Source organism: Oncorhynchus mykiss, chromosome 15, assembly GCF_057628025.1.
Source record: "Oncorhynchus mykiss isolate SJ-2025 chromosome 15, ASM5762802v1, whole genome shotgun sequence".
In the NCBI taxonomy this organism is placed as follows: domain Eukaryota; kingdom Metazoa; phylum Chordata; class Actinopteri; order Salmoniformes; family Salmonidae; genus Oncorhynchus; species Oncorhynchus mykiss.
Window position 1 is genome coordinate 62,932,186 of NC_143036.1, and position 27,590 is coordinate 62,959,775.

The 27,590-nt window shown below is 41.5% G+C and overlaps 2 protein-coding genes across 5 annotated transcripts in view; one reads left to right on the forward strand and one right to left on the reverse strand.

The window, feature by feature from the left end:
• Positions 1-7,512, reverse strand: part of LOC110490467 (protein lin-7 homolog A) — a 33,355-nt gene extending 25,843 nt beyond the window's left edge. The window contains exon 1 of one of the 2 annotated variants that reach the window (XM_021563869.3): positions 7,319-7,512. In XM_021563869.3, the coding sequence (XP_021419544.1) occupies positions 7,319-7,355 (37 nt within the window). In that variant the 5' untranslated portion in view covers positions 7,356-7,512. The remainder of the gene's footprint in view (positions 1-7,318) is intronic. The other variant, XM_021563870.3, reaches the window with a different exon arrangement.
• Positions 7,513-16,625: 9,113 nt separating this feature from the next.
• acss3 (acyl-CoA synthetase short chain family member 3) overlaps positions 16,626-27,590 on the forward strand; it is a 31,492-nt gene continuing 20,527 nt past the window's right edge. For 2 of the 3 annotated variants that reach the window (XM_021563871.3, XM_090200716.1), the window contains exons 1-8: positions 16,626-17,284; positions 18,495-18,639; positions 18,942-19,130; positions 19,902-20,036; positions 21,131-21,271; positions 22,124-22,204; positions 22,327-22,422; positions 23,613-23,764. In XM_021563871.3, coding sequence (XP_021419546.3) covers positions 16,887-17,284; positions 18,495-18,639; positions 18,942-19,130; positions 19,902-20,036; positions 21,131-21,271; positions 22,124-22,204; positions 22,327-22,422; positions 23,613-23,764 — 1,337 coding nt within the window. In that variant the 5' untranslated portion in view covers positions 16,626-16,886. Of the gene's footprint in view, positions 17,285-18,494; positions 18,640-18,747; positions 18,799-18,941; positions 19,131-19,901; positions 20,037-21,130; positions 21,272-22,123; positions 22,205-22,326; positions 22,423-23,612; positions 23,765-27,590 lie in introns of those variants that run through there. The other variant, XM_021563873.3, reaches the window with a different exon arrangement.

A 27,590-nucleotide genomic window follows, 5' to 3' on the forward strand; every position in this document is an offset into this window, starting at 1 on the left:
TGTTTCTGTGACTGACAATGTAAAGACGTTTAGTGATAAATCTGTTTCTGTGACTGACAATGTAAAGACGTTTAGTGATAAATCTGTTTCTGTGACTGACAATGTAAAGACGTTTAGTGATAAATCTGTTTCTGTGACTGACAATGTAAAGACGTTTTGTGGTAAATCTGTTTCTGTGACTGACAATGTAAAGACGTTTAGTGATAAATCTGTTTCTGTGACTGACAATGTAAAGACGTTTAGTGATAAATCTGTTTCTGTGACTGACAATGTAAAACTGTTTAGTGATAAATCTGTTTCTGTGACTGACAATGTAAAGACGTTTTGTGGTAAATCTGTTTCTGTGACTAACAATGCAAAACTGTTTAGTGGTAAATCTGTTTCTGTGACTGACAATGTAAAGACGTTTTGTGGTAAATCTGTTTCTGTGACTAACAATACAAAACTGTTTAGTGGTAAATCTGTTTCTGTGACTGACAATGTAAAGACGTTTAGTGATAAATCTGTTTCTGTGACTGACAATGCAAAACTGTTTAGTGGTAAATCTGTTTCTGTGACTGACAATGTAAAGACGTTTTGTGGTAAATCTGTTTCTGTGACTGACAATGTAAAGACGTTTTGTGGTAAATCTGTTTCTGTGACTGACAATGTAAAGACGTTTAGTGAAATCTATTTCTGTGACTGACAATGTAAAGACGTTTAGTGATAAATCTGTTTCTGTGACTGACAATGTAAAGACGTTTAGTGAAATCTATTTCTGTGACTGACAATGGAAAGACGTTTTGTGATAAATCTGTTTCTGTGACTGACAATGTAAAGACGTTTAGTGGTAAATCTGTTTCTGTGACTGACAATGTAAAGACGTTTAGTGGTAAATCTGTTTATTTGACTGACAATGTAAAGACATTTTGTGTTAAATCTGTTTCTGTGACTGACAATGTAAAGACGTTTAGTGATAAATCTGTTTCTGTGACTGACAATGTAAAGACGTTTAGTGATAAATCTGTTTCTGTGACTGACAATGTAAAGACGTTTAGTGATAAATCTGTTTCTGTGACTGACAATGTAAAGACGTTTAGTGATAAATCTGTTTCTGTGACTGACAATGTAAAACTGTTTAGTGATAAATCTGTTTCTGTGACTGACAATGTAAAGACGTTTTGTGGTAAATCTGTTTCTGTGACTAACAATGCAAAACTGTTTAGTGGTAAATCTGTTTCTGTGACTGACAATGTAAAGATGTTTTGTGGTAAATCTGTTTCTGTGACTAACAATACAAAACTGTTTAGTGGTAAATCTGTTTCTGTGACTGACAATGTAAAGACGTTTAGTGATAAATCTGTTTCTGTGACTGACAATGCAAAACTGTTTAGTGGTAAATCTGTTTCTGTGACTGACAATGTAAAGACGTTTTGTGGTAAATCTGTTTCTGTGACTGACAATGTAAAGACGTTTTGTGGTAAATCTGTTTCTGTGACTGACAATGTAAAGACGTTTAGTGAAATCTATTTCTGTGACTGACAATGTAAAGACGTTTAGTGATAAATCTGTTTCTGTGACTGACAATGTAAAGACGTTTAGTGAAATCTATTTCTGTGACTGACAATGGAAAGACGTTTTGTGATAAATCTGTTTCTGTGACTGACAATGTAAAGACGTTTAGTGGTAAATCTGTTTCTGTGACTGACAATGTAAAGACATTTTGTGGTAAATCTGTTTCTGTGACTGACAATGTAAAGGCGTTTAGTGATAAATCTGTTTCTGTGACTGACAATGTAAAGACGTTTAGTGGTAAATCTGTTTCTGTGACTGACAATGTAAAGACATTTTGTGGTAAATCTGTTTCTGTGACTGACAATGTAAAGGCGTTTTGTGATAAATCTGTTTCTGTGACTGACAATGTAAAGACGTTTAGTGGTAAATCTGTTTATTTGACTGACAATGTAAAGACGTTTTGTGGTAAATCTGTTTATTTGACTGACAATGTAAAGACGTTTAGTGGTAAATCTGTTTATTTGACTGACAATGTAAAGACATTTTGTGTTAAATCTGTTTCTGTGACTGACAATGTAAAGACATTTTGTGGTAAATCTGTTTCTGTGACTGACAATGTAAAGACGTTTTGTGATAAATCTGTTTCTGTGACTGACCATGTAAAGACGTTTAGTGGTAAATCTGTTTAGTTGACTGACAATGTAAAGACGTTTTGTGGTAAATCTGTTTCTGTGACTGACAATGTAAAGACGTTTAGTGGTAAATCTGTTTATTTGACTGACAATGTAAAGACGTTTAGTGGTAAATCTGTTTATTTGACTGACAATGTAAAGACATTTTGTGTTAAATCTGTTTCTGTGACTGACAATGTAAAGACGTTTTGTGGTAAATCTGTTTCTGTGACTGACAATGTAAAGACGTTTTGTGGTAAATCTGTTTCTGTGACTGACCATGTAAAGACGTTTAGTGGTAAATCTGTTTAGTTGACTGACAATGTAAAGACGTTTTGTGGTAAATCTGTTTCTGTGACTGACAATGTAAAGACGTTTTGTGGTAAATCTTTTTATTTGACTGACAATGTAAAGACGTTTAGTGGTAAATCTGTTTATTTGACTGACAATGTAAAGACATTTTGTGTTAAATCTGTTTCTGTGACTGACAATGTAAAGACGTTTTGTGATAAATCTGTTTCTGTGACTGACAATGTAAAGACGTTTTGTGGTAAATCTGTTTCTGTGACTGACAATGTAAAGACGTTTAGTGGTAAATCTGTTTCTGTGACTGACAATGTAAAGACGTTTTGTGGTAAATCTGTTTCTGTGACTGACAATGTAAAGACGTTTAGTGATAAATCTGTTTCTGTGACTGACAATGTAAAGATGTTTTGTGGTAAATCTATAACATACAGTAAGTACTGTGCTGTGTGTTACCTTGAGATTTCCAAAAATCGAATCAATGACGGACGACCACAGAAATGATGGTATTATGTTGATCAAATACAACGTTCAAACTATAAACAGCATGGTGTCTAAAACACCATGTCTAAAATCACCAGTTCCAGAATGAGTCAGCCTTTCAAGTACACAGAGTTCGCTTTCTGCTCTGCTTTGATGACTGGATCTACTAATGCAGCCATCACTCGGGATGTGTCATAAATAAATGTGAAGACCACAACAAGCAGCTAGCAATGCTGCTGTGCTGAAACACACCAGGTTTGTGCTGTCCTGCCTTAGGCACGGCTTATTTCACTCTTCCTGGGGTCCAAGCCTTTCGACGCCGCAGTATTAAACAATGAGTGCTTCACTGCTTTCTACACTTGAGTAAGAGTCTAAACATGATTTTGAGCTGTTTGCAAAACTGGGCAGTGCTCCAATATCCTCACATAATTGCCCTAGATAATAGAGGGCAAAGCTGAATAGAATATATTTTCCAATATCTGCACGTGCTGTGCGGTGTAAATAAGCATGTCCAATTAACTCAGCTGGCTCATTAAGACATGGGGCTGATGAAAACAGAGACTGCAACGCAGGTGCATCTTCTCCATCTCTACTGGGACGTCTAAGGTCCTAATAGAGAATCTTTTCATAGCTGATTGATTCAAGACTAGTCTGAGCTATTCCTCACTCCCACATGTAATGTTTCCCAGAGCAGTACCCTAACACCGTCACTACCAGAATGGCTGACTTACACATGCCAGAATAAATTGCCCCGGAGAGGCCATGCCATCTGCCACTTCCCAGTTTGACCCGCGTATCCTTTGTGCCATTGGCAACCACACTGAAATTACCACACAAAAAACCTCTACTGTGCTCATTCTCTGGATGAGTAGAGGAACAGGAAAGCAGGGGCTTGCCAGACACAAGGCCAGCTCCTCAACAGGAGAGCTTTTTAAATGGACGCACCTCCCTTTATCAATCCCCCCCATAAACCAAGTGAATTAACACTAAATGGCCCTGCCGTGACATTCCTGACTATAGAGGGAAAATAAATCACTCTTAGGCTAATGAGCCCTGATGGGGACCGTCTAAGGCAGAAGCAGACAACACTGAACTTTGTTTTTTGTCTCCCTTCCTCTGACTGATTACCTGGCAGATGTACATCCCAAACAAATGAAATGTCCTTTCATTGTGGTTCTAATGAGAGCTTACCTAGGGCTGAATAGCTCTCCGTTGATGAAATTGCTGAGCTGGCTGTTCACCTCACCTGTAATCCCTCCTCTCTGTTATCACCCAAAGCAAGGTACAAGAGGAAGGTCGCTGCAATGAACAATGAACAAATCCAGTGACCTCTGCAAGCAAAGCAAAGCCTGTCTGCAGTATGGTGAGACAACATGCTTAGGGCCCTGAGTAGGCTACGGTGTGTTGCCCTTTCTCCCCTGTGAATAGACTCAAACAAAGGATCAGCGATAACTTACAAGGAAATGTGCGGTTGTTCTATATTTATTACGGCAATAAACCACGCACGGAGAGCATCAAAAAAGTATTGACTTCCAAATTTCAAGCTTCTGCTCGCCCTCGATGTTTGGAATCTTAGTAAATCCACTGTAATTTCACACAGCACAGAAACCTGTTTGACCATCTGTGTCTTCCTACACTGCTCAATCAGCAAATAGATAGGAATTCTGCTCACAAAGGCCTCAAATGCATCTCCATCTGAAAATATGTGGCAGAAAGAACACTAACACATTTCACTGTGATTACTGTACAGCCTCAGCCTGACTGATATTATTAGGGCTTCATGGCACACGGTTGATGAGAACTCTCTCAGTATCTCTATCCATTTCAATAGTCTTGGCATGCCTGGAGCCAGTTAGTGTTTGAATGAGATTCAATCATTGAAGGAGAACTTTGGTGTCATGAGCAGGGAGGTTCCAACACAGGCTGTTTCTCCACAGGACAGTGGTGTTTGAGTCATTTCCTGAGACAATAGCAGGAAGTGCAGTCATGACCTTAAAGCACACTGAGTTTCCCGCCTCTTTGTGTGTTTGTGACAAATTCCTAACACATCCTGCTTTCAACAAAAAAACAGGCTTATTTTCAATATAAATTAGTGTTTCTTCACTATTGGCAGCAGCGACAAAGGACTCTGTGCAAAGACTATGACAGCTCCTGTAAAGCTATCATTATGATCCCCTACATGATCACTGCTGTGGGGCAGTGACCACTTAATGTTGCTGTGCAGAGCATGTGGATACAGCAGCCACCCAAATGTTCTCTCTGAAATGATAGGGGCTCTGACTCACTAGTCTACCTATGCAAACAAAATGGAAAAAGTTGAGTAACCTATACTGGCATTTATATTTCAGTTTAACTGGGGATGAAAAAAAAACTTCCCCAATGTGCCATATAATGAATGACCTGTTTATCAATAGAATCTCAATGCCAGAAATGTTCCTTCCCCTAATTACTGAGTTCTTTGAACTGATGATGGTGGGAGGAAACTGGGCAGAGCTTCTTGTTTATCATTTTGCCCTGCACCATGTTTTTGCCCTTGCACACACAGCTCATATACAGTATGTGAAGGCGTTTGACTCATACAGAGCCCCTTTCAGTTGCTGCAGTCACGCAATAATGAATCGAATTGCCACTGAGCATTGAATTAACCGTAAATCATTCAAAATGAGCCAATTTTTATAAAATGGGAATAAAACCGTTATATTATCCATTATTCCTTATGTATAAAGACAGGCCCCCCCTGAGGATCCTCGGTCGGTTTACATCCATTCCATACTTCATGATAACAACCAGGCTCGATCACTCATGCGCAATGCTGTGTTCAACACAACGTAGAGCGGTCACCATTTGTAATTCTCCAATTTAGACAGATGTTTGTATCCTCTTGCCTTCTACATTCCCGTGAGTTGTTTATTCCAAGGCGTTTACAGTTGTTCCTACTGTCACTGACAGTTGTGGCAATAATTCAAAGTGGGCCCATGCCCATTACTTTTTCCAGATGTATCATCTTTCTCTATTTTTTAACACCACCCCCTTTCATTTGTGTCATGCAGCCACACTAATGCATTTCACCACCTGATAAGTTTTAAGCACTCTTTAGGCTACACAGTTACAGACTAAAACGTAGTCTACACATTCAGTGGCAGTCCTAGACCAGTTCAACTGGGGTGGCCAATCTGGAGCCCATTGTACTGTTAGAGGGTCCAGTTACACTAGACGTTATTGTTGTCATCGTTTTCTTCACTACATTGCAGGCATTAGCAGGCAAAAGACCATGTTCATAATCATCATCGTTGCCACTGTCTAATAAGGGATGTAAAAACAGAACAATAGCAAAAATTAGTTATGTAAAAATGATTTCATACTCCACATTTAGGGGGGTCACAGCCCCCCCCCCCCCCCCCCCCCCCCCCCCAGAACCGCCACTGTACACATTTAATCTGATTTCCCCATAGTCCACATTTTGAATATCAAAATTAAAGAATAGCCAGGAGCTATCAGAAAAAAATAAGTAGGCTACATGGAACCAATGGAAATCTCGGTGGTGGTTGAATGATGACATCTGAATGATGCGCTCATAAAATCATATTTTATCACATGACCTGCAATCATGCTGTGACACATCTGTTATCATTGGACAGGCAGGCTACCGTAGAAAAGCAATATCACCTGAAGTCAGCGTGCAAGTAGGCCTATTACGACTCAAAATATGACGTAGGCTATTGGTAGACGACATTGTGGACTCACCCTTCCTTTTAGAATAATGCCGCAGGTGAATTAATTTTTCACTGCCGACAACAGGTATGCTATGGGGTGAAGACCTGTACCCCTTATTACTGTCCAAGTTACCATTGGATTCAAGAAAAATATAAACAGATTAAAAAAGCTGTTTGTTATCTATTCTTACGCCTACCCATCCAAAAGTTGTCGGATATCCAGAGAAGTAAGGATTTGCGCGTGATTGGATCCCTGCGCCCAATAAATGATTTCTCCCAATCACGAAGTGAAGAATACAGCGAGATAATATTCTACTGAATGTTACATAACAGAGATAAATGCACTATTCATATGCAGTGGGATGTTATACTGTGCGTTGATAACACATTTGTTATAATATTGCTGAACAGTATTATTTAATTAAGCCGTTTTATCCAATTTTGGCAGAGTGCGCATCAAACGGTCCAGGCATTTTATTCCCAGCAAATAACGGAATCCAGCGAGAGAGAAATATAAACTGCCGAATGTAAAATTGAAATAATAGCATATAGTAGTTTCAAATTAAATGTGGTCCGCCAATGCATCGTTCGCTCAAGTTTCGGGAACCATAAATAATTCAACAAGAAAGCGAATCCGATGGTTGTGCGTCTTACCTCGATCCAGAGTGAGCGGTTGGACCTCTGTCGCCATGACTGCTGTTAAGGGGAGATATAGCGACTACGGTAGCTGCAGCATCTGAAGCAACTCAAGCTAAACGGGCGAGTGAGAGCACAGAGCTCGTCGGTGGGAGTGGCTGGAAGGGAGAGGGGATCACCTCCCGCGCCGCTGCTCTATCGGACTGACCCAATGGTCCTGTCAAACCGAACAACCGCGGGATAAATATCTTTATGCAAATAATTGAGAGTGGATGGGACTGGATTGACATATAGCCCAATTGAATAGCTGATATGAACATTTTTATATTTAATTATTCACGGACAATTTCATAGGCAGGGGTGCTAATGGTAGGGGATTCTTGTTGTCCTGCAGCCTCATGCTGATATAGTAGTCGACAGTAACCACAAAGTGATAAACGGGTTTCAGTGATGGCGTGGAACTGCAGATGGTGTAGGGTTTATAGATTAATCCCCATGTTTATAGTACTGTAGAAAAGAGACCCATGCATAGACAGCAACTGGCTCTGGGCTGGGCTCTCTCTGCATCTCTGTTGCCTTTACTAATGCCTGTTGCAGCTACAGCTTAAAGCTTTGGCAAATCTACTGTATGACCTGTAGCAGTGTGGCCAAAACCCAAGGAAAATGGAATACCGCCCTCTCCATAGAGGTTGTGCTCAATTCCATGCCCATGGGTATATCCTTTAGAATGGAGGAAGCAAGACTGAAACAAGATGACATATCACACTGTAGGCTACAGCATTTCATAGACCTGTACATTTTCAGTTGTAAATGCTATTATAGATTTAAAGCAAATGAGGGACATTTTTCAAGATGTACAGTTGAAGTCGGAAGTTTACATACACCTTAGCCAAATACATTTAAACTCAGTTTTTCACAATTCCTGACATTTAATCCTAGAACAATTCCCTGTCTTAGGTCAGTTAGGATCCCTACTTCATTTTAAGAATGTGAAATGTCAGAATAATAGTAGAGAGAATGATTTATTTCAGTTTTTATTTCTTTCATCACTTTCCCAGTGGGTCAGAAGTTAACATACACTCAATTAGTATTTGGTAGCATTGCCTTGAAATTGTTAAACTTGGGTCAAACTTTTTGGGTAGCCACCACAAGCTTCCCACAATAAGTTGGGTGAATTTTGGCCCATTCCTCCTGACAGAGCTGGTGTAACTGAGTCAGGTTTGTAGGTCTCCTTGCTCACACACGCTTCTTCAGTTCTGCCCACACATTTTCTATGGGATTGAAGTCAGGGCTTTGTGATGGCCACTTCAATACCTTGACTTTGTTGTCCTTAAGCCATTTTGCCACAACTTTGGATGTATGCTTGGGGTCATTGTCCATTTGGAAGACCCATTTGCGACCAAGCTTTAACTTCCTAACTGATGTCTTGAGATGTTGCTTCAATATATCCACAGAATTTTCCTACCTCATGATGCCATCTATTTTGTGAAGTGCACCAGTCCCTCCTGCAGCAAAGCACCCCCACAACATGATGCTGCCACCCCCGTGCTTCACGGATGGGATGGTGTTCTTCGGCTAGCAAGCTTTCCCCTTTTTCCTACAAACATAACAATGATCATTATAGCCAAACAGCTCTATGTTTGTTTCATCAGACTAGAGGACAGTGCAATCTTTGTCCCCATGTGCAATTGCAAACCGTAGTCTGGCTTTTTTATGGCAGTTTTGGAGCAGTGGCTTCTTCCTTGCTGAGCGGCCTTTCAGGTTATGTCTATATAGGACTTGTTTTACTGTGGATATAGATACTTTTGTACCTGTTTCCTCCAGCATCTTCACAAGGTCCTTCGCTGTTGTTCTGGGATTGATTTGCACTTTTCGCACCAAAGTATGTTCATCTTTAGGAGACAGAACGCGTCTCCTTCCTGAGCGGCATGACAGCTGTGTGGTACCTTCAGGCGTTTGGAAATTGCTCCCAAGGACGAACCAGACTTGTGGAGGTCTACAATTGTTTGAAGGTTGGCCTTGAAATACATCCACAGGTACACCTCAAATTGACTCAAATTATGTCAATTAGCATATCAGAAGCTTCTAAAGCCATAACATCATTTTCTGGAATTTTCCAAGCTGTTTAAAGACTCAGTCAACTTAGTGTATGTAAACTTCTGACCCACTGGAATTGTGATACAGTGAACTATAAGTGAAATAATCTGTCTGTAAACAATTGTTGGAAAAATTACTTGTGTCATGCTCAAAGTAGATGTCCTAACCGACTTGCCAAAACTATAGTTTGTTATCAAGAAATTTGGGGAGTGGTTGAAAAACGAGTTTTAATGACTCCAACCTAAGTGTATGTAAACTTCCCACTTCAACTGTATTTAGCTGGCTGACTTTTCGGTGCACAATTAGTTATAAACTAGACAACAATGTTACATGTTCATATGATTTCATTTCTTTTTTAATTACGTCTATGCTCCTCTCAGCAAAGCCTACTTATACATTGGAAAATCAATGACCTCACTTTCAGGTAGATTTCCATGCTAATGTGGGAAAGTGTAACAATGGAAGAGAATATGACTCTGCAGCCTACTGTGCACAGCTGTGCCATTTTTCAAGATTGCATTTCAGCAACCCATTCCATACTGTATCCTTCATATTAAAGTGCTTTCAGCTTGCACTTGTAATCAACTCCACACAGACCATATGTGCTGGCGAATCACAACCGCACAGCAGCTCCACCCAGCTCCATGCAGATGCAAATTGTATTCGGGTGGTAAGTGGTGAGATGGAGGGAGGGCTTAAGGCCAGTGAGAAAAAGGACACTGGAAGATTATGCACTCACATCCATACGGGCTGCTGCGCTAGCATGTGGAAAACATTTCTGTTTTTAAAAAGAGGAGGGGATTAGACTGCAGTGCTCTTAAGACCCTGCAACTGAAAGTGAATTGATGACACTTTCTAGAGAGAGAGAGAGAGAGAGAGAGAGAGAGAGAGAGAGCATTTAAGGAAGTCAGGAACAAACAAATACCATTGCTTATGCACAGACTGCACCATCCAAGAGGTAAAAGGCAGCTCAAGGTTGGCAGAGATGATCTGTTCAAGCCCCATTTCAAAGGAATGATACATTGCTATTGGGGTTGTTGAGGCGGAAACCAGCAGGTAACAACATCAGTGAAAACACAATACACTGAAGCTGAAGGATGCCATCCTCTTCCTGCTATAATCTGTAACAGGGAAACGGGGAGAATTGATCCAGTAGATGGATGCATGGATCTCCTGACTCCTGTCCAGGCAAGAATTTCTTATCTAGTAGTTATTAAAAACAGCAATCAATTTGACAGGAGGACACCTTCTAATCTTGTTGCTGTATTCACAAGTATCCGTGACATGTCGCACACACACACAAGCACCAGGGAAACATTGGCAAGTAGCTTTTTTGGGGTGAACTAGCCTACATTGTTTTTGGTCGGCTCTGGCTACGTTTGTGACGGCAAGCGGTACCGGAGCACTAAGTCTGGGTCCAGAAGGCTTCTAAACAGCTTCTACCCCCAAGCCATAAGACTGCTGAACAGTTAATCAAATGGCTACCCAGACTATTTGTATTGACCCCCCCCTTTTTTTATGCTGCTGCTACTCGCTGTTTATTATCTATGCATAGTCACTTTACCTCTACCTACATGTACAGTACATTTTACCTAATTAACCTGTACCGCCACACATTGACTCGGTACCGGTACCCTCTGTATATTGCCTCGTTATTGTTATTTTATTGTGTTACTTAAAAAAAAAAAACTTTAGTTTATTTAATAAATATTTTCTTAACTCTTGTTTTTCTTAAAACTGCATTGTTGGTTACGGGCTTGTAAGTAAGCATTTCGGCACATGTGACAAATAAAACATTTGATTTGACATTCTGCTTTGCCATCGCGGTGTTCCGGACTGTTCAAATCCATCCAACGGGCAGCTGTTGACAGCTGATCAAAGAGAGCAGTGGGGAAATCAGTGTAAACATGTGGGTGTTATGCTGGCACTTTATGTCAGCTCTTCTGGAAAACATATCCCATTCCCTATGGAGAGGGAGGGAAATCCCATTTACATATCCTGTATAGTGGTACTATGACAGACACACGAGACATTTACCTTATGCACTCAACAACTTTCATTCAACCAGCCAGGTCTCGGCAGAAAAGGCAGGTAACACGTCCAGGTGCCAAATGAGAATAAATCAAACGTGATCTAGTACTAGAGGTTAAGATCGTTCAGCCAGTAACCAAAAGGTCATTGGTTCGAATCCCTGGCTTCAAGCTCCAACATGCAGGACTTGCAAGACTTGAGCAAGGCACTTAACCTTAATTGCTCCTGAAAGTCACTCTGGCTACGAGGTTCTGCTAAATGACTAACATTTAAAAACGTCAAATGTAGCCAACTAGTTTGTATTTCTGATCTCTGAAAAGCCAAAATTTGTCAGGATAAACTGGCAACCATCCAACACAATCACAGCAAGTCAGTCATGTGATTGAAACTGTGAGGAAATGGTTCAGAAGTAGCTACTTCAAAATGACTTCTGACAAATGACTTAGATTAATGAAACTAAACATCTACTGCTGTGCTACATTAAACCCAGTCACACAGTAGGGTATAAAATTACAATCACTGTAATTACACCAAATATCGTCTCATAAATCCACTTTTATGCTGGCATATTGTAACATTGGGTTTAAAATCAATCATAGTACGATAAAATAATAGTTATATAGATTTATACATAGGCTTCAACCTGCCCTTAATGAGTAGCCAGTGAGTGGACAGTGCGTTTCGGTCCCATACAAGCTCACACTGACTCCTCATATCTAACAGAGAGGGAGAGAGGTGAATGGAAGAGCCCTTATGATTAAACCCAGTGCAGCCCCTGTTTACAGGAGATCATTGAGTGTCCACTGCCCGCCCGTGCCCCGTGCCAGACACAGAATGAAAATGAAACATATCCTGCTAGCAGCACGTGCACTACAATAGGAAGACGTATTGCTTTATCGCTTGGTACTGGGATTTACAGAGCCCTTCAGGTTGGACAAATTAATCAGTGGCTGATCAGAAACCTGTACAAATCCATTATCATGTTGAGCCATGCAGACAAACCAGCTACAGAGAGTTTACTGCACTAAGGCCAGGCACCACAAGGTGAAATGCCATTTTTGCATCTAACTATTAATTTTCAGATGTGTTGGTATATTGGTCCATTAATATTAGTATTTTCAAAAAGTAAACATAACATTTAAAAAAAACTGGATTAAAATGTATATTTGTAATACTACTGTCATCAACATTTGAATACATTTTAACCACTTTAAATTGGACATACAGTATATCACAAAAGTGAGTACACCCCTCACATTTTTGTAAATATTTGAGTATATCTTTTCATGTGACAACACTGAAGAAATGACACTTTCCTGCTATGTAAAGTAGTGAGTGTACAGGTTGTATAACAGTGTAAATTTGCTGTCCCCTCAAAATAACTCAACACACAGCCATTAATGTCTAAACCGCTGGCAACAAAAGTGAGTACACCCCTAAGAGAAAATGTCCAAATTGGGCCCAATTAGCCATTTTCCCTCCCCGGTGTCATGTGACTCGTTAGTGTTACAAGGTCTCAGGTGTGAATGGGGAGCAGGTGTGTTAAATTTGGTGTCATCGCTCTCACACTCCCTCATACTGACTGGTCACTGGAAGTTCAACATGGCACCTCATGGCAAAGAACTCTCTGAGGATCTGAAAAAAATAATTTTTGCTCTACATAAAAAGATGGCCTGGGCTATAAGAAGATTGCCAAGACCCTGAAACTGAGCTGCAGCACGGTGGCCAAGACCATACAGCGGTTTAACTGGACAGGTTCTACACAGAACAGGCCTCGCCATGATCAACCAAAGAAGTTGAGTGCATGTGCTCAGCGTCATAGCCAGAGGTTGTCTTTGGGAAATAGACGTGTGAGTGCTGCCAGCATTGCTGCAGAGGTTGAAGGGGTGGGGGGTCAGCCTGTCTGTGCTCAGACCATACGCCGTACACTGCATCAAATTGGTCTGCATGGCTGTCGTCCCAGAAGGAAGCCTCTTCTAAAGATGATGCAAAAGAAAGCCCGCAAACTGTTTGCTGAAGACAAGCAGACTAAGGACATGGATTACTGGAACCATGTCCTGTGGTCTGATGAGACCAAGATAAACTTATTTGGTTCAGATAGTGTCAAGCGTGTGTGGTGGCAACCAGGTGAGGAGTACAAAGACAGGTGTGTCTTGCCTACAGTCAAGCATGGTGATGGGAGTGTCATGGTCTGGGGCTGCATGAGTGTGGCCAGCACTGGGGAGCTACAGTTCATTGAGGGAACCATGAATGCCAACATGTACTGTGACATACTGAAGCAGAGCATGATCCCCTCCCTTTGGAGACTCGGCCACACAAAATATTGACACTTTGGGCCCAATTTGGACATTTTCACTTAGGGGTGTACTCACTTTTGTTGCCAGCGGTTTAGACATTAATGGCTGTGTGTTGAGTTATTTTGAGGGGACAGAAAATGTATACTGTTATACAAGCTGTACACTCACTACTTTACATTGTAGCAAAGTGTAATTTCTTCAATGTTGTCACATGAAAAGATATACTCAAATATTTACAAAAATGTGAGGGGTGTACTCACTTTTGTGATATCCTGTACATCAATAATGGCAAAGCTCAGCTCACTACCTTAAATTACACCACTTGAAGCCCATTTCATAGAGAATGTTACAGACCGGACTATATTTAGTAACTTACTTTTAATAGATGGTAATTGGGTCTAAATAGGGGTTTGGCATTTGGTAGTCTAAATTTAGTGTACTTGTCTTTAACCCAAAAGACAGGCTCTTCCCACACAGCATCTGCATTCACACAATTTTGTGTGGTAATCCTTAGAAGTATTCTCCTGACTTTCCCACAGGGAATTGTTGATATGTTTGAATGTTAACATGTCTATTTATGTCCCTTTTAGCACATTTATCAGCCAAAACATGACACCCACTCTGTATTCAAGAGCATGTTGTGTCTCAACCGATGGCAGGCACAACACAAAAACCTCAGATGATGTGAAATAGGGCCTAAGCTACAACATACTGTGTGTGAACTAAAACATAATTCAACGTTTTTGGATAATTGATGTTAAAGGTTAAAGCATTATCTTTATTTAAAAAAAACAGGTTTTTCCAGAAATGATCAAATAGTTTGACAACCCTGTTGTTAGCATTTAAATGATATCAATCTCAACTGTTGATTATCTTTTCCAGTGATGAAGACATGGATATCTTGTGATATGGTGGGGTATGCAAAATGTGTCAACTTCGAGCACCTTCATCTCTTGAATGTTTTGACATTCAGATCCAAAAAGTCACTTTCTGAGCACTTCTAAAATCATCATATACGTATGGAAGGTTTCCAATCAAAAGGGATTCTGTCAAAAGGTGATTTAATTTAAATGCATTTATCCTCTTATATTGCACTACTTGGATTCTGGATCTCTTTCTGTGAAATACAGGTTGTTGATGGAGTTCTGCCAATGCAAACTGAATCAACTGACACCAGGAATTTCATTACATTTCATTCAATTGATATAAGAACTCCTTTACTTGCAGGCTGCCACAAAGGCTGTGTGTAAGAATTACGTGTTTAGCATTGATTGATGCCTGAGAAACCCAAATGGAAAACATTAGTCAGGGCATTTGTAAATCACATTGGACCGAAATGCCAGCCAGATTGATGAGTTGCTCAATCATTGTTTCCAGGTACCAGAGTCGACACAAGATAGGTATTTTTCTGGGGAGTAAGCAGCATTGTGGGTAATTACCAGAGACTCGCTGATGACAATGATCAAGTGCAGGTGACGTGGGCAACAACATCTGAGCCGACAGCAGTCAATGAACGAAAGACGCCGGCAGTGTGACGAGATAAAGGCGTGCACAAGCAAGTCTTGTGTAAGCACTTCAATCAACATGTTTGCAAGACTTCCCACATTGCATTGCTCTTCACTCTAGTAGGTCTATAGAGGCTGCAAATGCCATGGAAAGTGAGACAGAAATCATGATCAATAATAAAGTACATTCAGTGTGTTCACTCTTGCGCTTGAGGAGACAGGACTTGACTTCTTGGAACATCCATCATTTTCCTTAATTGCTCTCCATATGGCCATTTTACAAATACCCTCAGGGCTTTTCCAAGGAGCTGCTAACTACAATATTTGCCATTAATCCGAGTCCTCAATAGATCATTTAAGATCAACTTTACCCTAAAGGACCTCAGGACTTCCGAGTGTTTCAAATAAACAGACAAGGTCATTTTGGTAAGGTGTCTGAAGCAGGGTACACAGTGTGCAGCAAACTCTGCTCACTGAACACCATTCAACACACCAATGGCTGAACATTTGTTTGTTTGTTATACTATTGTACACAGACAAATTGTCTTCAGATCTGTTGGTGAGCTGAGGATTCAGCAACACAACATTAGCAACTCATATTTTATATGGAATATAAGACTAATATTAACAATATTTTATGTGCCCAATGCTCCATGAATTTGCAATGCCTTCACCCTGTTCATGTACTTCAGTCTTTTGTATCAGAACAGCATACGATAGAATAGAATAATGTATTTCTTGGCTTCACAACATTCAAGTTAAACTAAAATAATTTATTTTGATGGTTCAAGGTGTTTTATAAACTGCTTATTATGAAGACAATCTAGATATGCATCTTTAAAGTATCTATTAGGAAACCTTTGATAAAGCTCACAACTAAAAATCTGGGTAACACTTTACAATCTCTCCCGATGTTATTATTAGGCCTATACTTTGTAGATGTTCCTGCATAATAGCCTGGGCCGGATTCCAAACAGGTATATAGGGTCAAGCTCAGGGCACGCGCCCCGGGGCCCCAACCCATGGCAAAATGTTTAGAATTGAAGGAAATTAGCTTTAAAACGGCAACATGTTCTCTTAGCCTGTAGAGCAGGCTATAAAACTGCACATTTTTCTTTCTGCACCATGGCAAAATGTGTTGAAATACAGGAAGTTAGTTGAGCAAGTTGTTGTTGCTTAAATGTACCAAATCAATTATTAGCAGGCTAAGAACTGATGGAAAAACGTATAAAAATGATTATTGTGAATTTCTATGGGCATAGTTGCAACTTGCAGAAGTTGTCTCAAATCTCACCCATTATCTCATTCTTAAAATTGACAAAATCAACAAGAAGTGCATGCATGTTCTCTTGTGCAAGCACTCACTACTAGTATGAAGGGAATCTTGCCAAGATTGACTAACCCTGAGAACAGCACTACCCCTGAATCAACTTCCCACATCCAGTTCATAGTTCGTATTCCTTGAGACTACTGCATTTCCATCGAAGTGGCTCTTGATGACGCTGTAGCCACTATCGAGTCTGAAGAAGTCACAAACACCTTGATAAATCTGCGGATGAGATCAAGGGCTCCCTCTTTCGTCTTTGGCAGCACACGTCTAAACTAGATTTAACCAGGAAAACACACTCAGGAGCCTAGTTTACCAATACTTCAGAGATGCCTCTTTTTCGGCCAACAAGATTAAGTATGACTTTTAAAAATGTCATTATCGCAAAAGTCAGACCAGAGAAGGGTATTGCTTGTAAAGGTTACTGCACTTCCCTTGTCATTCCAAATACCAGGAGCGAGAGAAGGCTAACTTTGAGACCGTTAAATGTCTTTAATTCCCGGACAGCGACTGCACAGCGTGAGTTGAGAGTTCTCTCATCTTTGTCAACAACTAACGAGCAACAATGTAACAGAACATTAACAACAAACAACAACGCATACGACGAAGCTTTCCGAACCGCGAGGGATGACCCTGAACAGTTCTGGGGTGAAGCAGCACATAATGTAGCCTGGTTTGAGCCATGGAGCCGAACAATGGACAATGGGGACGCCATATTTCCAAAGTGGTAACTATTTACTGTATGTTGATAAGTTTCAGTGCATCGATACCAACGAGGTGAAAGCCAAATACCGGTTTGTTGAATAATGGTAAATAATAGTCATTTTACAACCGCTGGTGAACGACAAAGCAATGGTAAAATCTACTATTAATTACATGGGCATTATCCTGCAAGTCGTTTCGGTGCAACGTCGAATTCGCTCAGTCAGTCACACTTGGGTCACAGAATGTAAACCCAGTGGCGAGACTTCCGGGAAAGCTTGCAAAGCAGACCTGTCCTGGGTTTGAGATGTCAATGAAAGAAGTGAAAAACTCTTCTTTAGTTGTTCATTTTTTCGAAATCTAAAGGCACAACGTAGATTTTAGCAAATGTCCTACTTAACTAGTTGAACATATTACTACTCCCAACCTTGTGAAAGAAACATCTATATATTGAAGGATATGCTTAGAGACATGCGCAGTTTGGCGCGAGACAACCTTTCGACCCGATGACGTTATCTGAGCACTACCTCCACCTACCACTTTGGCGCTATACAATTTATCCTACTACTTGAAAGCATTATATGTGTGGACGATACATTTATGTACAATGTACACACAGTTAGTAGTCTATGACTATCCAATTGTGAAATATAATGCACTTGTGCTTAATTGTTACATATTTTGTAATGGTTGTCAGAATTAATTTTGTGCACCAAGGTCACATTAAACCATGTATAGCTGTCCAAAGTATTTGATGGCAAACCTCACAAGATGAACCTTTAATTCTGCATGGTAAAAATCCCATATGCTCTCTAGATTGACCTCAGTGCTGTAATAATTTTAAAATCAAAGCCATATGTCTAGTGAGCGACTGTGCATGATGTCTCATCTTTCTGTGTGCGTGCATATTTAAAACAACAGGAATCCAGACACCATCTGTTTGTCTCAGCACCTCAGTACCTCAACAGAGCTCATAGTGAGTTGAGAGTTCATCATTTCATCAAAGATCTGGGGTTGTACATAGTTTTTCCTGCAACATACAGGATCAGTCATTTTTGACTGTGTTCATTTTATCATAAACATTCTCTAATTGTAGACCAAGCTACGATGTGCTTACTGTTATCTTTATGTTATTTCATAACATTGATAGATCTATAGTGAAAGTATTACAGTAGTTATTTATTGGCTCTTAATGACAATATGCTGCCTCTAATGTGGGGTTTTCTCTTTGTAAGGTTCGCCGGGGGGAAGTTGAATGTTTGCCACAATGCGGTGGATCGCCATGTTGAAAGTGGACGAGGAGATCAACCGGCCATCATTTATGACAGCCCAGTGACTGGAACTAAGCAGACCATCACTTTTAGAGAACTACAGGAACAGGTAATGATCTCAACCACTTTAGAGAACTACAGGAACAGGTAATGAATGATCTTAACCACTTTTAGAGAACTACAGGAACAGGTAATGATCTCGACCACTTTTAGAGAACTACAGGAACAGGTAATGATCTCAACCACTTTTAGAGAACTACAGGAACAGGTAAGGATCTTAACAAACCTCTTCACACTGTAGATATTCATTTAGACTCTAGGACATCCCTCTAAATATAAATTTTCACCCGTATGTAACATAGTATAGCCTCCCCTAAGCAGCTTGAACCCCTTCCCCTCCTCTCTGCCCAGGTGTCCAGGCTGGCTGGGGTCCTGGTGAAACACGGGGTGTGGAAGGGCGACCTGGTGGTCATCTACATGCCCATGGTGCCCCAGGCCATGTTCACCATGCTAGCCTGTGCCAGGATCGGAGCCCCGCACAGCCTCATTTTTGGGGGATTCGCCTCCAAGGAGCTGTCTGTCCGCATCGACCATGCCAAGGTCAGCCGGCCATCATAGCTTCACATTGTGTCTCTTTAGTTTGATGTGCTGGATGACACGTCCCTTTGTTCTCTCAATTTAGTTTGAAATGGACCATGCACTCAAATATATTTTGCTATTTGGTATTTTCTCCACTGTCAGATCTGTTTAATGGTTGAATGGTTAAATGTGTAATGTACATGCCACATTTATAGGACTGTTTATAGAAGAGTTGATGGCCCACTTTCACAGTCACATCGTAATATTGCAGTAGATAAAGGTCTCACTGACGCCAAGTGAAGCACTTTGTTGGAGGGATTTCATCAAAGCAGCAGGGATATTAGCCAGTATGTGACTCTGACGCTGAATTGCGTATACTGAAATCCTTTTAAGCTATTTAAGCCAGACCTTCAAGCCTTTTACATTCTAGGCCTATATAACATTCAGAGAGGAGCACCTCCACTATTGCTGAAGATTCCTCCTCAAACATTTGGCTAGAGTTGATTAGCCTGTTTTATATTGTATTAGAATGAACGACATATTAGAGACACTCGTTCTATGTTGAATGAGACAGTCATTTCAGATCCCTTAATCAGTAACCCGAGGAAGGTATGACGGTGTGCAGATAGTAATTGATAGCACGTTACATAGTCAGAACATGGCCTTTCAGAATGTTCTGACGTACATTTCAGACCAATGCATTTGTTTGAGCTGTGTTGTATCACATCTCTTAAGTCTTGTTTCTTTTAAGAGGCCCCCGGTAGCACACTGTGTGAATGCTGTGTCTTCCAGCCCAAGATGATCGTGACGGCCTCCTTTGGCATTGAGCCTGGCAGGAGAGTGGAGTACATTCCCCTGGTGGAGAAAGCCCTGGAGCTCAGCTCTCACAGTCCCTCCAAGGTCCTCATCTACAACCGGCCCGGCATGGTGAGGTCCATAGAGATAGAATACAGTTCTATGTTATTCTGTGGTAAGGCCTAACTCGCTAACGTCAACTCTCTCAGAGATATGCCTGTCATTTCCCAAAGACAATAACTCTGACATGCAATAGTTTTACATTATCCTCTCTATTTCTTACCTAATGCTATTACTTCCTGAATGGACCACGAATCCGGTTCTAGTGTATATATAAATCTGATTATTTCAGCTGTGAGCTTGTATGGATGGTTGGATGGATGGATGGTTCGACAGATCTGTCGCTCCTAAACGACCTGTTGAAACAAAGGTCGGAGAGAGAAACGGTGCACATGAGGGACTGAATCACGCAACACACTCAACGCTGAGACGTGCAAAGTATTGTAATCACTCTGCTCAGGCAATCTTTCACACCTATTTTATTAGTACCACCGATGTTTGGAATGTATCACAAAGTCTGGGGCTTTGCACCCTGAATGCTCCAGTATTACTAGTTACCCTAGTAGCTATTTTTGATTATGCAACACAGGGAGGATACTTTTAAGGTGATATGTTGTATGTTGTCATGGAAACTGTCTGAGCATATCACTTGGAGAATATGAGATGCCCCCCCCCTTTTTTTTTCGTTGGTAAATTGCCGCTCTGATGAATCTTAAACCACTCTAGTAATCACTATGAAAAAGCAATGAGTGTTTCCAGAGAAGTGGTCTTCAAAACCCACCCATAAGGCCCTCATTAATCAGAGACGGGTCCTACTACTGGATTATATTCTTTTGGAAGAGAACAATTCAAAAGCAGCTCAAGATTTTGGGTGGTCTTCTCGCCTTTTCCTCGGCCTTTGGGCAGTTGGAATTCTGCATGTTCTGCATCATGAAAGCTCACTTATTGAAAAATGCACAATTGAAAACCCAAGTTGTGACGACTATAAAACAATTTTCTTGAACAGTATGACATTGCTGGTCGGATGAGCCTTGTTGAATTGTGCACAACTAATGGATCTGTTTTTATCTGTCTTTTATGTCCACGTGGTAAAAATGATTGAATGTGTGTCTCTTGAATATGTCATGGAAATAAATGTATCTCTCCTGGTTGATTGTCTGCAACAGGAGAAGGTGTCCATGCACGCTGACCTCAGTCTGGACTGGGAGGAGGAGATGTCCACTGCACGTCCTCATGACTGTGTGTCTCTCCCTGCCAGCCATCCTCTATACGTCCTCTACACGTCTGGGACCACCGGAGCTCCTAAGGTACAGCACTCTGACTAGACACAACACATGTTCATTACAGGAAGGGGTGTAAAGTCCCACTGGGAACAGACATCAGTTCAACGTCTAGGTTGGATTTACATTTGGTTGAGTTGTCAACGTGAAATCAACAAAAAATGTCACAATTTCTTTGGATTTAGGTTAAAAGTTGAGTGAATAAACAGAAAAATGTTCCTTTACGATGATTACATTTTTCAAATCCAATCTATTTTCCATTTTCATTCAACGTCATCACATTTCATTTTTTGGTTGAAATGACATAGAAACAACGTTGATTCAACCAGTTTTTGCCCAGTGGGGTCTGACGACTTCTTTCATAAGGAAGCCAGTCAATTTCACAGTTTAATGCAAGAGATGAGTATCATATACTGCAGTAGACTTTCCATGGCTCTGCAAATGTGTTTTAAGTTCTTTCTAAACTGTGCCACCATGAGATAGATGAGACAATGTTTAAACCAGATCTGAATATGATACGGTAGTACTGAATATGAGGTGAACCATTCAGGAGGTTGAAAAATTGACCGGAGGTGGATCTAAATTGGAAAAACACAGCTCCAGATAGCTCCCTTTGTCTTTAGTACCCAGATAATATGAAATATCCACCCGCTGGCCTTCTGTTCTCAGACTCGTAGTCACCAGTGAGATCTATGGAGGAAACAGCTGAACTCCTACAGGTTATGTTACCATACATCGTAAAGATGGCCTCACGAAATAGTTGAATTGAAAAAGAAAGATTTATACAAGGGTTTGATGTCAAATAAAAATGAACCTGTTGAGAGCTTGTTGCATTCGTCTTGCATCAACGTTCGCCTCTTTTCTATTTCTTCCCCTCAGGGCATTGTCAGGGATACTGCTGGGTACGCTGTAATGTTGACGTGGACCATGGCAAACATTTATGGCCTCAAGCCTGGTGAAGTAAGTCCATGTGAAATATCTCCAGTGTTCTTTATCATTGTATTACAGAACAGACACCATATGCATGGACAAACACAGTACCGTATGAATTCTCTCATCTTTCTCTGCCTACTCTCTACTAGGTATGGTGGGCAGCGTCTGACCTGGGCTGGGTAGTGGGCCACTCCTACATCTGTTACGCCCCTCTCCTCCACGGCAACACCACCATTCTATACGAGGTATGTACCTTAGCCTACATAGGCCTATTATAATGACCTGTGAACGGGCCAATTGACTGGTCAATTGACTCCAGAAAAACAAACTCAACTTTCTCAAGGACTTGTCCCTTTCACTCAGTGATTCCAAATGCTTTGCAGATTACTCTATTTAAAGATAATGAACACAAGAAAAATGGACTCCTAATGACGTATGATTATACGTGGTTTCAGACAACCGGACTCTTCATATTCATGCACATGATCATCATTGCAAATGTACCCCCGCCTCATTAAACCAATATTCACTGGCTTGAAAAGGCCCAGTTAGGTTGAATTGAGGAATTTATTTGTATGAAGAGCTGCTGGTGATTCTGCTGTGCTTGGGCCCTGGTTAAATGACCCCAGGGGGTTGGGAGAGAGGGGTGGGGGGGTAGCCTCCATGAGCAGTCCTATCTGCCTCATTAGCCTTTTGGTCTCTGTGGCTGCTGGAGGATTGGAGGTGGGTGTTGAATTCATCAGCCTGGCTTTAAGCAGAGCCTGTTGTCTGTGGCTGCGTTTGCCTTGTGGAATGCACTGCTCCTGTCTACTCTACTCCACACAAGACCTTCTGTGCTCTCACTGATCAATACACAGTCATAGATATTCACACTGGGAGGAAATTAAGTCCCTCGAGTCTGTTGTTGATTTCCCAGCTCGTTTTAATCTCTCTCTCTCTCTCTCTCTCTCTCTCTCTCTCTCACGCCTCGTCTCTCTCACGCCTCATCTCTCTCTCTCTCCTTACTGTACGAGCAACCTCGCCGACTGAACCTTTAGAGAATGAATATCGGTTCCGCTCGCCCGTGGGCTCTTCCTCACTGCGACTTTTGTTGGTGCACAATACTTTCTCAATAGAGTAATCTTGTTTCTATTCATCAGTTTCAGCCCATCTGTCTGGGCTCCAAATATAATTTTGTCTCCATTTCAGCAGATATTCCCGTGAATATTCATTCTGTTCGGCACAGTGGAAGTGTTAATGTTGTGGAATGTCAATAGGAAGAAAACTTGATGGCCTTAGTACTGTTCTTCTGTTTGATAGGTGGCTGGCTGAGTCATCACTACCGCTAGCTTGCTCTGAATGTACCGCTACACTTCAATACCCAATTGGCGTGTTCATGTAAGCTTATGTCCTCAGGCGGTTTGGGTTTGTAACGGATCTCTCTCTCTCTATGCAGGGCAAGCCTGTTGGGACGCCGGATGCTGGGGCGTTCTTCCGCGTGCTGTCAGAGCATGGTTGTTCCTCCATGTTCACCGCGCCCACTGCCATCCGAGCCATCCGCCAGCAGGACACCAATTCCGCCATAGGAGCTCAGTACCCCCTCACCAGGTACCCTCACCACCCAATCCCCACATATTGGCATAACACTGCAGAGATGGACCATTCAACAACTGCCGCGGCTAGCTCTGTTTCTGCCCACTTGAAGTAGGCCTACCCTTTATTCCTCTCAACGTTCAGGGACTGAGTGCCTTTCATTCATATCCAGTGTTTTCCCCCACTGGCTGAAGGTTTTGGCGCTGCCTGCCCACTCTCTTGTTAGTCTCTGTCCATCTGCTGGAGCAGTGTCCCTGCCTGGCCCAGGCTCAACACTCACAACCTGTGTTCCCATTTAGACCTGATTGAGGTTTAATCAGGATGGATAAAACACCTGCAGGGCATTCATTCCTATTACATAATACTGTGCTGCTGCCACGCTGCTAAACACACAGGGAATCACTGAGTGCTGTAGAGAGCCTCAGGCAATGCCATCTTTGATGGTGCCTGGTTCAAGGGACTGAAGTGATTGTTATCCACATGGGAAATGTCATCATTTATATTGATAATAAATCTGTTGAAAATACAGTTCTGGTTCCTTAATATTTTGAAACAGTATCACAGTCGATCAGGTATAATGTGAAAATAGAGGGGAAGTGGTGGTAACTTATTTAGATTTTTCTCCACACCAGGGACTTTGATCTTGGGTCATAGTTTGCCATTTAATAATCTGAATGTGGGTATTTGGTGAAGGTATTTGGTGTGCTGTTGGTGAACCGTGTTTTGCCTCGACTGCTCCAGGCAGACCTGAGACACAAATCCCAAAGGGATTGAATTTATTGTTTTCCCTGGACTATAACATGACATTCTTTCTGCTAGTTGTTATGATGGACTATGCTTCAGTTGTTGGTTTCGTCATGTGCCATGCAGCATCTTTCCATGACTGTCTTTCTCCCAGAGGGAGCAGGTTAGTGAAAGACTACAGCAATTCACTGAGAGAGAATTGATGCACAAACACAACAACCGCAATGTATGATGTTTCCAGAATCCAGACCGACTCAGACAGTAGTCGAATATCCGGTTGACCTTTGTGTTTCCTTGCCTGGAGACAAAACAGACAACCATCAAATATATTCTTCTCCCTCCTCTACTACCAAACAGGTAGCGGCATTAACAGTCAAGAAGCAGACACTAGACGTGTAGCAGACACTAGCTGTTTTACAGCTCAGGAAATTGGATGTTGTCAGTGAATGTAAAAAGATCCAGTAAAGTTGAATACAATAGCAATTCATGTCAATTAAAACATCAACTCTATTTCCCCACGTTCTCATGAATTGATTATAAACTGGTAGTTTGAAAGGCAAGCGTTTTGAGAACACTTCATTAAGCATTAAGACACTAAAATTTTCCTTAAAGGACTTAATTCACGCGTGGATGGTTGCTCCTATGAATGGGTTGTTGCTGGTATCTCCTCAGTATATGGCACCGTTATCGGTAGGCAGTTTGGTAGTAACATGATGTGGGTGGATAGCATATGAAACATTCATCACGCTCTCTCTCTCTGATAAGCTCACTCTTCTCAGCTCCTAGCTCAGTTACACCACATGCGTAGCTAATTGCACTGATTCCTGTGCTAAAATATACCACAGAGCCCATAACAACTATTGCCGCCCGTGACAGAGCCTGGGGAGAAGCCACTTCCATGGACCAGAACTAAGAGGGTCTCCAGGTACAGAGGGTCAGTGAGGCAGAGTGAATGCTTGAAACGTAGGCTTTATTACATCACTTACCAACATAAATTAGGCTTTATTACATCACTTACCAACAGAAATTAGGCTTTATTACATCACTTACCAACAGAAATGAGGCTTTTTACATCACTTACCAACAGAAATGAGGTTTTATTACATCACTTACCAACAGAAATCAGGCTTTATTACATCACTTACCAACATAAATGCTTACAAATAAGACACTTAAAGTATAACTTCAAATAACAAAGCCTCTCAGTTTAAGATAACCTTTCAGCCCCAAACTGTCTGCTGCTACTGTATAGTCCTCTCCCTCGAATGTGAGCAGCAGCAGCCTAATCAACTGTCGGGGCTGATTGTCCAGCCAATCACACACGTGACTTATTATCCATTAGCCTCTCAACAGAGAAAGTACTGGAAAGGCGCTGGAAGGATAGATAGGTCGTGACCGGCCTCACACGCCAGTACAGTAGGTAGGGGTGTATGCACCTGTCAGTTGGTTGCGATTCGCAAACATTTTTTAAAGAAGAAGAAGGTGGCGCTGGAAGGGCACAGTAAGAGGGCTTGTCTCCTCCAGTGCCACAAAGTCATTATGAATGCACTTTCCTATGTGCTGATTTTCAGAAAATTTGATTTGCCTTTGTAGCACTTTCCAAGTGTTGAAAGGTACAGACATGCCAAAACCACAACATTTCAATTTTCAGCCCAGTATTTGGTTTTCGCTGGGTACTTCACGATGACTATTGTTATTACGACACATGAGTTGCTTCCGTGGAATGGCTCTGCACTGTAATGGCCTTGGAGCATTATCAGCGAGCTTGAGCAATTTCACTCGTCACCCCAGATGTCAGAAAAGTAATAGAAAAGCGGGTTTGGAGCTCTCTGGAGTAGGATTCGCATCTAGCTCTACCGTTCAACCCACTCAGAGGAACAATCACAGCACCATGGAGCAAGCACCATTTCATAGCCCTTATTAACATAGCCCGGAGCACTAACTCAATGCTCACAGGCAGAGCAGACTCTTACTTATTGGGTGACAAAGTTCATGATTTCAGTCAATAACATTTTCCAGCTTGTAGCACCAGGAAGCTTGGCTTATGACTGACTCTGCCTGTTTGCTTAACATTTGCAGGATTTATATCATGCATTATCTGGGATGTCATCTGCCATCTTTCAAGGAACATATGTGCGATTGATATACCTTCTCATTGCAAGGTGACACGTACAAGGTGCACATACACAGACACACACAAGTACCCACACACACACACAAGCACATGCATACTAAATGCAATTATGGGGGCGAATGTTTCCTTTCTCATTGTTGTTAATGAGACATAAACTTCCCCAGTGGGACTATGTTAGGTATAGTACTGTGGGGCTATTGTTGCCTGTCCAAGGCTGAATCTGGGCCTCTGAAGATATGGAGAAATGTGCTTGGCTTTCACCCACCCACTTGCATGAATTACACACAGATCCAACCATCCGTGGCTGCCTGTCTCTCCCCTCGCCTCCCAACATCTGTAGTCAGATTGTTCCAGAGTAGGAGCAGGGAACACAGTGCAAGGTGTCACGGGTGAGATTTACATTTAAATGGCGTGCTGTGTAGAATGCGGAGCAAAGGGCAGCAGAGTGATTCTCTGGATGTTCTGTCGAGATCTGTGACCCTGCTTCTTCTACCCATTCTCATTCAGATTGCACCAACACCCTCACCCTGACCCAGATAACAGACCAATCAGAGGAGGATGGTGGGAGGAGCTATAGGAGGACAGGCTCATTGTAATGACTGGAAGAGAATATACAGTATGGAACATTTTCCATATGTTTGATGCCGTCCTATTGATTCCATTCCAGCCATTACAATGAGCCTGTCCTCCTAAAGCTCCTCCCACCAGCCTCCTCTGAGGCCTATACGAATTAGAATTCCTCGAGTTGTTATGTGTGGCAGGAGGCCATGGAAACTGTATGGTCTTAGACGTTTTGACAGCAAATGAAGTCTTCTCTGCTTTATTAGACCATGTCAAGATCCCTGAGTGAAGATTTGCATGGCTGTATCTGTATAACCACAGCTAGAGGGGATTTTTAACAGGAACAATAATGGCTGTTTTGTGTACACGTTTTTATGCAAGTTTGTCTGACTGTAAGGTAAT